Source organism: Hypanus sabinus, chromosome 20 (assembly GCF_030144855.1).
Source record: "Hypanus sabinus isolate sHypSab1 chromosome 20, sHypSab1.hap1, whole genome shotgun sequence".
NCBI lineage: Eukaryota > Metazoa > Chordata > Chondrichthyes > Myliobatiformes > Dasyatidae > Hypanus > Hypanus sabinus.
In genome coordinates, this window is record NC_082725.1 from 42,704,249 (window position 1) to 42,716,884 (window position 12,636).

The 12,636-nt window shown below is 41.5% G+C and overlaps 1 protein-coding gene across 5 annotated transcripts in view; it reads right to left on the minus strand.

Annotated features, from left to right (window-relative positions):
• The window catches only part of LOC132378460 (catenin delta-2-like), a 1,187,639-nt gene that overhangs the window by 462,890 nt on the left and 712,113 nt on the right, over positions 1 to 12,636 (minus strand). For all 5 annotated transcript variants that reach the window (XM_059945388.1, XM_059945390.1, XM_059945393.1 and 2 more), the window contains one exon: positions 6,665 to 6,777. In XM_059945388.1, coding sequence (XP_059801371.1) covers positions 6,665 to 6,777 — 113 coding nt within the window. The remainder of the gene's footprint in view (positions 1 to 6,664; positions 6,778 to 12,636) is intronic.

Genomic DNA, 12,636 nt, shown 5'->3' on the forward strand with positions numbered 1-12,636 from the left:
TGTTCAGTTTGCCTTAAAAACAGTTCAGGAAATGGAGCAGTCAGAACTTACGTATGACAAGCCTCAGAGGACATTCAGTTATGGACTAGTAAGTAACAGGTGACATTTATACTACAAAAGGCCAGGTTGAGGACATCCCTGGTGAGAGAGTACCTAACCTTTGACAATTAATGGCATTTCCATCATTGATTATCAACTTCTTAGTGTTACTACCACTGGCAACTTTAAGAGCTGCTTGGAGTGGTATGTAACACATCCCCTTACTCTCTGAAGCATTTCTGGTATTAATAAGGTATGTTTCAGGAATCCAGTGCATTACTTTCACTTTGATTGGATGAGTGCTCCTCCAATGACACTCATAGTCCTGGGCGTTATGCAAGCTGACGTAGCTCACTTGATTCCAGTCCACCCAGTCCCTCTATGACTAACTTACTTAAGTTGCAGTGTCTACAAAATGCACTGAAGAAACTGGCATTGTCTTCTGCAAAGCACCTCCCAAAGCTCTGAATACTACTACAGTACTTCAAATATCACCACTAACAATTCCATAAACATTTTATACATAAGTTATCAGTGTGGGATGAAATGCTCTGTACAGCCTACTTAATGGTAGTGTTAATGTACACACAACACACACAAAACACTGGTGAAACACAGCAGGCCAGGCAGCATCTATAAGGAGAAGCACTGTCGACGTTTCGGGCCGAGACCCTTTGTCGACAATGCTTCTCCTTATAGATGCTGCCTGGCCTGCTGTGTTCCACCAGCGTTTTGTGTGTGTTGTTTGAATTTCCAGCATCTGCAGATTTCCGCGTGTTAATGTACACTTCACCATTTATAATGTAGTATAGCAACAAACTAAATTCAATTACAGATAGACAATGAATGCACAAACACATCCACTGAATGAAAAATACAGGGAAAATCTTCACAGACAAAATGTTACATTGAACCTCAGGCATCTAAAAATTTGGTAAAAGAAATTAACTTGAAGTACAGGAAAGAGGCAGACAAGCCTAGGATGGGAATTATAGAGTTTGGGGCCATGGTTTGCCAAAGGCAAGGCTACAAATGATATCATAATTGCAGGAATGCAATTTTCTCGAATGATTGTAGGGCTGGATAAGTTTATAGTGCTTGGGAGGGTGAGGTTGTGGAGAGATTGAGGCAAGGACTGATTTGAGGTTAAAAATCTTTCAGATGATATGGCTCAGTGAGGGTGATAGTACAAGGATATGTGTGATGGAGAGTGAGTGGATGTTAGCAATTGGACAGCAGATGCAATCGCACATTCCTGGTCAAGGCGGCAATGTTGATAATGCCTTAAGCCTGAGAAGATAATAAATCAGCCTGTCATCCTCTGCACACCTGACACGTAGGATTTCCCTGGACACTGTTGTAATGACATATAGAAGAAAAATCAGAGCTTTCATGAGAAGTGAAAGTTTTATTTACTCAAATATTTTTACTTACTGGTCATATTCAGTTGGCTGGTCATGAGATGTGACAAAGATTGCTGAACTCTCACATCCAAAGAGCATCTGAACGCACTTTCAGATGACTCAGACTTCCACTGAGACCCACCCAAATGATGTAAGGAGATCTGTATTCTCACATCTTTATCTGGACGTCCATTCATACATGCGCAAGGGCTTGCTTCCAGCTATTTTCCAATTACATACCCATCTAACCCCACCCAAATGCCCACTCATCAAAATCTGTTGTATTCTGAAATTTGATAATGGCGGGGAAGAAGCTGCTCTTAAAACACTGAGTGTGGGTCTTCAGGCTCCCATAGATCCTCCCTAATGGTAGTAAGGTGAAGAGGGCATGACTCAGGGTCTTCAATTATAGATGGATACAAGTAGCATCGATCCACCTGTTGTACTGAGGCAAGGATTCAGCATGTCAACCCTTGGATTCGAAAAGCTACCTTCATCGCTGGGGACCTCATGGACAAGTCAGGTAATAATAGCAAACACAAAGTACACTGCAGATGCTGTGGTCAAATCATGATGTACAAAAAAGCTGGATGAACTCAGCAGGTCGGGCAGCATCCATTGAAAGAAGCAGTCAACATTTCGGGTCGGGACCCTTCGTCAGGACTAAAGGAGGAGGGGGCAGGAGCCCTATAAAGAAGGTGGGGGGAGGGTGGAAAACCAATCAGAGGAAAGGTCAAGGGGTAGAGGAGGGGAAGCAGGGAGGGGATAGGCAGGAGAGGTGAAGAAGGAATCTAAGGGGAAAGCACTATGGGTAGTAGAAGAAGGCAGAGACATGAGAGGTGACAGGCAGCTAGAAGAGGAGACAGAGTGAAGGTGGGATGGGGGAAGGGAGAGGGAGGGAATTACCGGAAGTTGGAGAATTCGATGTTCATACCAAGGGGCTGGAGACTACCCAGACAGTAGATGAGATGCTGTTCCTCCAACCGAAGTTTGGCCTCATCATGGCAGAGAGGAGACTGTGTATGGACATATCCAAATGGGAATGTGAAGGAGAGTTGAAGTGAGTGGCAACCGGGAGATCCTGTCTGTTGTGACAGATGGAGCGGAGGTGCTCGACGAAGAGGTCCCCCAATCTGCGTTGGGTCTCCCTGATGTAGATGAGGCTGCACCAGGAGCACCGGATGCAATAGATTACCCCAACAAACTCACAAGTGAAGTGTTGCCTCACCTGGAAGGACTATTTGGGGCCCTGAATGGTGGTAAGAGATGAGGTGTAGGGACACTTATGCTTATATATACGCAATAATAGCAGTGGGCACTTTATTCCCTCCATATTACTGTGCTGCTGGCAATGTGCTCATACAGTGGTAGCACTATTAGTAGTGAATGAGTGTAGAACTAAATGAGGTGTGTGGTCCTTCTCTGACAGCAAGCAAATTGACTGGCCCAGTGCCATAAGCCTTACAAAAAATTAAAAGATCACTCAGTACCCACAGATTCAAGGGGGTCAGAAGCAAACTTAGGGGAGAAATTCTATGAGAATTTTTAACACTTCCATTACTTGTAAATATAGGTGGCCCCGTTATTCGAAAGTTCGCTTTGTGACAGAACATTACGAAAGACCTACATTAGTATCCGATTTCGCTAACCAAAGAGGATTTTCGCTTTTATGAAAAAAGACGCCCGCTTTATATGTTGTGTTTACCCCTAGAAAGACTACCATGACCGTGAAGCCTTGTGCGGGCAGTTGTGTGCCCTTGCGTGACCGTGCGTAGGCATGCACGTGCCGATTTCTTTTCTCTCTAAATCGATTTCAACTCGCTGTCTTCCCAATTTTGATAAGTGAAACTACACTGTACATTCAGTATTTCTACTTTATACAAGCTGTATATTTATCATATCATTCCTGCTTTTTCTATATGTTCATGTTATTTTAGGTTTTAAGTGTTATTTGGTATGATTTGGTAGGTTATTTTTTTGGGGTCTGCGAAAGCTCAAAAATTTTTCCCATCTAAATTAATGGTAATTGCTTCTTTGCTTTATGCCATTTCGGCTTACAAACAGTTTCATAGGAACGTCGTACCTTCAAATAACGGGGAAAACCCGTATACTGTAATTGTTAAAGAAATGGATGATTGATGGCCGTAATCATCCAATTAGAAATCTTTTTTGCCCATTTACCACAGGAAATTTAGGGAAGGCAGTCATGAGCAGGTTATGACAAGAAATCACCTGGAGTACTTCCAGTCATTATATTGACAGAATAAAAGGTGATCAGGTTGACCCAAATATGTCATTATTACTTGACAGAGGTTGTGGAAATCCAAGCTACTGATTACAACTCTGAAAAATCCATTACAAAAGAAAAGGAATATTCTGTCCAATTACACACAATCCTGGCAGAATATATCATTCCTGATGGAATAAACTCTGCTTACACTGACCTGAAATCCCATCAGTGCCCCAAGGAGAGACTTTGCAATCTGACATCTACCGGTAAGATCAATGAGAAATGTGGGGGGGGAAAAGTCTTTAGTCACAGAAATATTTAGCTCCGAATCCAATCTGTGCTGTGCTCAAAGCATACAGATGAGGGAGCTGTTCAAAGATGCAATGACCACAAAAGTTACAACAAGTGAGGGTTGAGGGGCTTGCTTTAAGATTCTTGTGCACCTAAAGCAGGCACTACACTTGGAGAAAATAAGCAAGAGGACTGATGATGTCTGATAATGAGCCATTGTTACAGCCATTCAAATACTTAAGTGAGGCCCTTCACCATAGCGAAGTTAAGGCCAGGTTATTCTCATTGAAGATTCAAGGCAATGAAAACACATAAATACGCATATTAATAATCTGCGTGATTCATTTCACTTTTAACTTACTAGTTTGCTCAATAGACATAATTTTTTAACATGACCAATGAAATACCATTCAAGACCCTGCACTTATCACTTGTGTTTTGATTCTGAATTGGCCAAACATTTGTGAGAATGTGTAAAGTGAATGATAACAAATCAGCAGTTTGTTTTTCCCCTCACTAGTTTTGCTCCTATTTATTTAACAAAATAAACTTTATTCATAATAAATCAGTCAATACCATTTCATCCAGTTGGTATAATTTACTTATTATTATTATTTAATTATTTATGGTTTTATATTGCTATATTTCTACACTATTCTTGGTTGGTGTGACTGTAACGAAACCCAATTTCCCTTGGGATCAATAAAGTATGTCTGTCTGTCTTTACATTCATAGCCAATGTATTCTGTACTGTTCTATTACATTCATACACAGCAATAGCACTGCTGCAACTCAAGAGGCACTCTGAGCTGGTATACTACTACAATAATTGAGGGCATTCCTCCCCTAACCCAGCCCCTCTCTCTCCAGTAGGAGTAGAACCCCACACTGCAGTCCCTCCCTACCAAATCCTTGTGATGGCTGCACCAAGCTTTTGAGCAGCATTCCCCCACTGACATCTCAATATGCTGACAGACCAACAACTTCTGGGCAGCCAAAGAGCGTCTTTCACGCAGTTGATGACCTGCCAGCAGCTTCCCATGTTCACCTCCCTGGGAACAGCCCACAGGTCAGGGAGTACTCTGTCACACAGCTTCTTCGGATGAACCGCTACACCGCCCCTTCTGACCTTCTCTAGACCCTCTTCACAAACCTACGGTCTGCAGAAAGGTGAGCCACCATCTCTTCCCCTCTACAGTCATCCCACAAGCAGCAGGTTGCGGGAATGATGCTCCAGGCATGCAAAGAGGCTCTGACTGGGTGTGCCTCTCTCACCGTCAACCAAGCAAATTCTAAGTCCCTGTTGGTGAGGCCTGGCAATGAGGCATTCCACCAGAAGGTCTGGACAGGAAAACAACCCATTGTGCCCGTCAAGTCCTTCTCTTGCGGTGTCTGCAGGATGCTCCATGCTACACACTGCCTGATGGACCTGTGGCCAAAGGTGTTGGCTTGGAGTAAGTTCTCCACGAAAAACAGGTGGTACGGCAACATTCAGCTGACTGGGATATTGCGCGGCAACGAGGCCAGACCTATCCTTTGTAACACCTGGCTCACAGTGACACCTGGTGTCCTCATATTCAGGTTCAACGCACAGCCCGAAGCAGCCACACGCAAAGGTAGTCGTCTACTGAGGTCAGCGAAAGGATCTTAGGCATCCCTGCAAATTTGCTGTGTGCCCTTTCACACAAGTGCATCCATTCAAAACTTATTCCTAGGTGATCGAGGTGAATTAGTCAATATCAGAAGCGGCTGACAGAAGAAACAAATGGAATTTCTTGGCCCCCAAAATAATATAAAACCACAGCAATAATGCAGCTGATCACATTTGAGAGGAGGAAGCCATACAGTTAATTTGCTGTGTGTCCACGCATCCTGCCACCCATGTAAAAAGAGCAGACTGAGGGGAGAGTGCGTTTTAAAATAAATGAGTTATTAGTATGCGTGACAGCAAAGGAGCATTCCACCGTCAGGTCTCCAACTCGACACATTCTCTCTTACACACTGCCTAAGAACCCTAGCAACATAAAAGTCATTGTCCTGTTAAATTACTGATGATAGTGAATGGGACTCGTATCAAAATATTCAGCAATAGAGAAAACACAACTATATCCTGTTCTAAATCTTAATCATCCTAGGCATATCCTTCTACATGTACCTGTGACAAAGTACAGGAAAACCTGAGAGTAATTGCTTTAATGTTTGAGTAATGTTAGGTTACAATGGACTCTGCTCCTTAGCTGCTATTAACATGATTGAGTGGACTGAGCGGTTTGTGTACTCAAACTGATGAAGTCCTTCTTTGTACAGAATGTATTTTCAAGGGGAGAACATGCTATAACTCTTCAGTTTGACTACAGGAGTTCCAACTCATGATTGCCTGCAGCAAGGAGAATTTGAAATATTACTCATCAAGCATGCTCTGTTGTTCCTCTCATCAATCAACCGTCATGAATCTGTAGTCAGGAAGAGGCTTCCTCTACTGGAAAATACATTGCATGGCACAACTGAAGTAACACGGGCTCAAGGGAAGAACACCCTTTCTTTTACCCAACATCCTATCATTTCACACACCTTCAACCTTGGTAAACCAGCAACGCATCAAACTGTTTCATACGCACAAAAACCTTCACGCTGAGCACACCTCCAAGGCTTGTGCTGAACTACAACATGAAAGTAAACAGGATTCACGTTTAATCCATACCTAATGCTGCTCATGCTGCCCGTATCGGATCCCAGTTTGCATCGCTCCAATTGGCTGGCGACAATCTGACGCTCCGCCTCCAGCTCTCTGGTTAATCTTTCAAACTGCAGCTCCTGCAACAAGGGAGGGGAGGAAAAGAAAGGAACAGGCATCAACCAGGAGAAAAGTACATGGGGGCAGGGTTTATTAAACAACACAATACATTCTTCCTTCGTACTCCAGTCACCAAATGAATCACAGATCCATTAAAAAATTGATAACATCGGCCAATCAGCCCATCATGTTTATGCCAATTAATAAATTTCACTCTCCCGCACCAGGCACATTACAAAACAACTCAATGTTCTATAATCTCATGACCAAATAGTGCTTAATGTATCTTTAGGCTGATTAAGAAACAAAGTTTTCTAATCTCCCCTCTAATCCTTCAACCTATTACTTCAAATGAATGTCTGCCAGTATTTGACTCCTCTGCTAAAGAAATTATTTTCCTCATATTTGACCCAGATGGGCATTTTAATTACGACTCCCCTCAGCCTACTCTTTTCTAAAGAAACAGAAGCTGTTCTATCCAGACTTTCCCAATAGCTAAACACTTTCAGTGTGGACAACATTCTTGTAAATCTCTTTGGCATCTCTGTGTGATGTGGTAACCAGAACTCTATGCAACATTCAACACATGGCTTAACTGATGTGTACGGTTCTTGCATAACTTTCCTCTATCCCTTGGCTAGCAAAGAAAAGTATTCCATCCTTTCTTAATCACTTTATTGAATTATCCTGTTACCTTAAAGGATTTGTAGTCATTCACTTCCAGATCCCAAAGCTCCTCCACACCACTGAATATCTTCTCACATATTACATGACCCACTGCCAAGATACATCTTTCCAATTGCATCACCGCCCATTTCTCTGGATTAAATTATATTTGCCATTTTTTTGGCCCAACTGACAGCCTATCTATACATTCTGTAATCTACACATTTCCACTGTTAACCCCATCAACTGTTACAAATATTGTAGATTTACTTGTCATGATCCCTGTATTTAATCCAAACCATTTATAAACATATTACAAAAGCTGAATACCAAGCGTTATGGAACCCCAGTGTTAATAGCTTTGTAATCACAAATATACCTATCAACCTTTACTCTGTTTCCTGTCACTGAGATCCAAAATGCCATCCCTCCAACTTAAATCTTATGATCTTTTACCTTAATTTTTCAACCAGACTGCATCAAAACACTTCACAAAATCCATACAGACTTCATCAAAGGCATTGCCATTAACAGCCATGCTTGATACCTTCTGTAATTCAACTAACTTACACAATAAGAATCATCCCTTGGCAAACCCCTACTGATCATCATCGATTAATGTGTTTCAAAGAAGTTTTGTACTATTTGCTTCGAATGAAATCTAGTCAACCATTCCAAGTTAAACTAAAATGGCTTCAATTACTCAGTTTATTCCCTCTTCTTATTTTAAACAGGTTCTCATTGATCTCATTGAAGCCTACTGAATGTTGAAGGGACTAGAATAGGGTGGATGTGGAGAGAATGCTTCCTATGGTAGGGGTGTCCAGAACTTGAGGGTGATCCTTTACAGAGGTAAGGAGGAATATTTTTTAGCCAGAGATTAGTAAATCTATGGAATAATCTACCACAGACTGAGGTGGAGGTCAAGCCTATGGGTATGCTTAAGCCGGAAGTTGATAGTTTCCTGATTGGTCAGGACATCAAAGGATATGGATAGAAGACAGGTGTATGGGGTTGCGTGGGATCCGGGATCAGCCATGATAGAATGGCGGAGCAGACTCAATGGGTTGAATGGCCTAATCCTGCTCCTCTGTATTATGGTTGTATAGTCTAAGGTTGAAATATTGTCCTGAGCCTTCACAATTTTGGTTGGCTGCTTTCAACAGCATAGGCTGCATATTATATAGTCAGTGATTTATCCATTCTCAGTAAATGATATTTCTTCTACGATATTTTATTTTTATTCATCATAACTATATCATTCTTTTTTGCTAGAAAGACAATCAGTAATTAGTCTTCAGGAATCTAATCCACATCCTCCACCTCTGTTAAGTAATATTTTTGGTCACTAATACCTTTTCATTAGTTTCCTCTTTATGTACTTATAGGGCATCCCTGGATTTTTTAATTTTCTAAACAATATTTTTCTTCATATATTGAATTCCCTTCTTGATGGCTCCAATTTATCACAGAGTAGCTGCTTCCATCTGCTTGTGTTAAACTGCTTTCAACTTACTAAAAAAGACCTTGTCTGAGATTCATTACTCCTGTTTCATGCTTGTTCTTTTCCACAATTACTCTAAATTCATGTGAATTGTGTGCTCTCCGACAGAAACTTCTTCCACCTGTCCAGCTTCATTTCCTAAAAGTAAATCTAGAATCACACACAACACACCCCCATCCCATGTAATGATACTCTGGAGAGTTAGAAATACATCAATCTGACCAGACAAAGAAAGAGTAAAAAATAGATACAAAAGTCTCATTGAGTAGAGTGTCTTTTTTTCTCTATTTAACTAATAACTTACCTGACATAACTTTCTCCAAAATAGAGTTTCACCTTAAATGCTGCGTAAAATGAATTTAATATGTATGTAGACTTCCATGACCTTCGAAAATGCGCTACTTCTAACAGTAACAGCAGCCATCACTGGACTTTGGATCTTATCATAAAGACCAAAACTCCAGCCTTTCAAACTAATATATTATTCAGACACTGGAAGGGTTCTCCTGTTCTTCGAAAAAGTATCATTTTAGGTCCAGCTGAGAAGCAAACTAGTCTTTGGCTTAACTTCAACAGTCCATAACCTCTTCAATACTTGAGTATTGGTGTAGATTATGTAAGGACTGGTCCCAAACTCTTTAGGTTTTGATTCAGTGCAGGAGTGCAGTCACTGTTATGATACTGAAACTATAAATATGATAGTATGATCTACTGCAAATCCATTATTCTGCTACCTTCTTCACAATTGTTTGTAAACCTGTAGGGGGTAGCATCAGTATCTGCTCATAAAGAAATGAAGTAGTAGGCTTGACATTGTGAATTGTACTCAAATCTTTTTCTGTTGGTCAATTTTATTGTTTGTAAGTTTTAAGCAGACATAGCATAACTGTTGGAGTTGAGGGTGTGGCATGGTGATTGTCAGCAGAAAAGAGAATTGGTCTGGTTGAGAACTGCAATCTTCAGTCAAGACTTGCTCCAATATTTCAATGCTTGCCTGCAGCATTTGGAGATCATCATAACCACTGAATTGTGATAAATTGTGATGAATGGAGATCTTATAGAAACATGTAAAATTAAGGAAAGGATAGATAAGATAGAGGCAGGAAAGTTGTTTCCACTGCCAGGTGAGACTAGAACTAGGAGACATAGCTTCTAAATTTAGGGGAGTAGATTCAGGATGGAGATGAGGAGGAACTACTTTTCCTAGAGAGTGGTGAATCTGTGGAATTCTCTGCTCAATGAAGGACTGGAAGCTACCTCAGAAAATATATTTAAGACAAGGTTGGATAGATTTTTGCATAGTAGGGGAATTAAGGGTTATGGGGAAATAGCAGGTAGGTGGAGATGAGTCCATGGCCAGATAAGCCATGCCATGATCTTATTGAATGGCGGAGCAGGCTCAACAGGCCAGATGGCCGACTCTTCCTCCTATTTCTTATGTTCTTAAGAAACCGCAATCTCTTGAATCACTACCTAGCAATGTGAAGTCAGTCCAAGAAGACAACACAAAACAGTCACCATGTGACTGGTGACTACCTAAGCTCAGCTGGAAGTACCCCTGCACTGAGTCTCGCGCTTGACACTGGAAAATCCTAGACTAATATTCCAATTCAGTAACAAAGGAAGGATTGCTTTATCATACATGTTGACATTCAGTACATATGTTAAACTGAGGCCCTATTTGCCCATCTGGGAAAACAAAGGGGATCCTACTGCAAGATTCTCCTCAGTGTTGACCAGTATTAACTATTCAATCAACTTCAAGAAAGAACTTCTATCTCATTGCAAATTGCAGCCACCGTGATTTTCAAAATAAGAGTATAATTTCCTTTCAGTGGCTTAAAGCACAAACATTTAGCACTATGCAGAAGTGAGTAGATGCTGACTCACAGCAAAGATTCTGTAGACAAAAGATCTAGTGCCTTCCCGACGTATATGATGAATAAACTCTTTCTGGGCTTCCAGCAGGTTCAGGTATCAATTACAATTGACGTTTTGATGACAGCTCTGCCATCTTCATCAGGGATGATGTCTGGTTCGGTGATGTTTATACCCCCATCATCCATCCCTCCTTGTTTACGATCAAATTCCGGTCCTTAGAGCAAGAATTTTGTTAAAATTCATTTCCTTTAGTGTTATTTCAGTGGCTTCCTTTACGAGACAGGATGCACGGTGGAAACCCGCATCACAGAGCACAGGAGATGTATCCATTCGGGATACCTGGGGAAATCGGCGTTAACAGAACATTGCATTCGCAATGGCCATAGGATTGATTTTGACAGCACAGAATGACTGTGTATGTCAATGGCTTTTGGGACCACCTGGTGACTGATACCTGTACCCGGCTGGAAGTCCGAGAAGAGTTTACCCATTCTGTAGACAAGTTGTCAATCACAGCTAGAATATTGACAAAAATGCCAGGAAGCTGTGTGGGTGGGGAAATACCAGAAGGCATTCCTCACTGGTAAGATGACGGCACCTGCAGAAGCAGCAGCCTCTCTGGCATCAACCAAAGGTGTTTTTGGCTTTTTAAATGTCATTTTTATGATCACAAGACAAAGCTGAACATTTAGAACAAGTATGGTAGGTCTACCACATAAGCAAGCTGCTCATTCATGGAGGAGCTGGACTTGGTGCAGACCATGCTACTGCTACAGAAAGGCATCGGAGTTGGTGCACAAAGGCAGTGTGCAGCCTACCAGTGAGTTATCTTGGATATTTTTCTTGCAATCGTAAAACCTCGCTGAACATTGGTAAAGTAAAATACTCCAAGTCCACTCCCCTTGTTTATTGATGAAAGAGAAAGCGGAGGAACTGCGTGGGTTTGGTTTTGGCGAGGAATAGGCTTCTAGCCGCAGGCTTGCCTGTTGCAGCAGTCCAAGAGAGGAGACGCCAGAGATGGTGCAGCATGGAATCCATACTGGGTTGGGGGCTGCTCTCCGTTGTTTGCTGGGTGGAAGACAAGTTGCAATGCAGCATGCGTGCGTACGTACTTTCACTTGGGGACTGCTGAAAACTGCTTGTTGTTGCTGATAATGTACCATCAATTTACAGGATATGTCATGTTGTTTTTATATCTAGATATATGTGTTTTTGTGTGTGTGTGTATGTGTGTATACACACACACACACACACACACACACACACACACACACACACACACATTTATTTAATTATATACATATTTATTTATTATTGTGTGACCGTATATTTACTGTTATCTTATATGTGCTACTTGTGCTGTGTATGAATGTTGGTACTGTGTTTTGTACCTTGACCCTGCAGTAAAACTGTTTTGTTTGGCTGTATTCATGGGTGTTCATGTATGGTTCAATGATAATTGAACTTGAAATCCAAAACTTTTGAGTAATTACTTTTCCCCCCAAACATCCTGAACATCCATTACCAACTCACTAGCAAACATTACTTCATTCCATTCCACTGTCTTAAAATTCATCCTTTAGCACAGTCCCTTTCCAGTCAAGCAAGCATCCTAATCATTAACAGTCTAATTCCACATTTCATCCTGAATCCCACCAAAACCTAATACTCTGCCTAATCCCAGGAAGAGTTCACAAAGCAGATCAAGTGCACGATTAATCTGCCCCATGAGTTCACAGACTCTGCCTGATTCCCTAACCACTCCTTGGCTTTGCACCTCGCTCTGTGCATTAGACATGGCACAGTTGATGACACTTATAGCAAGTCA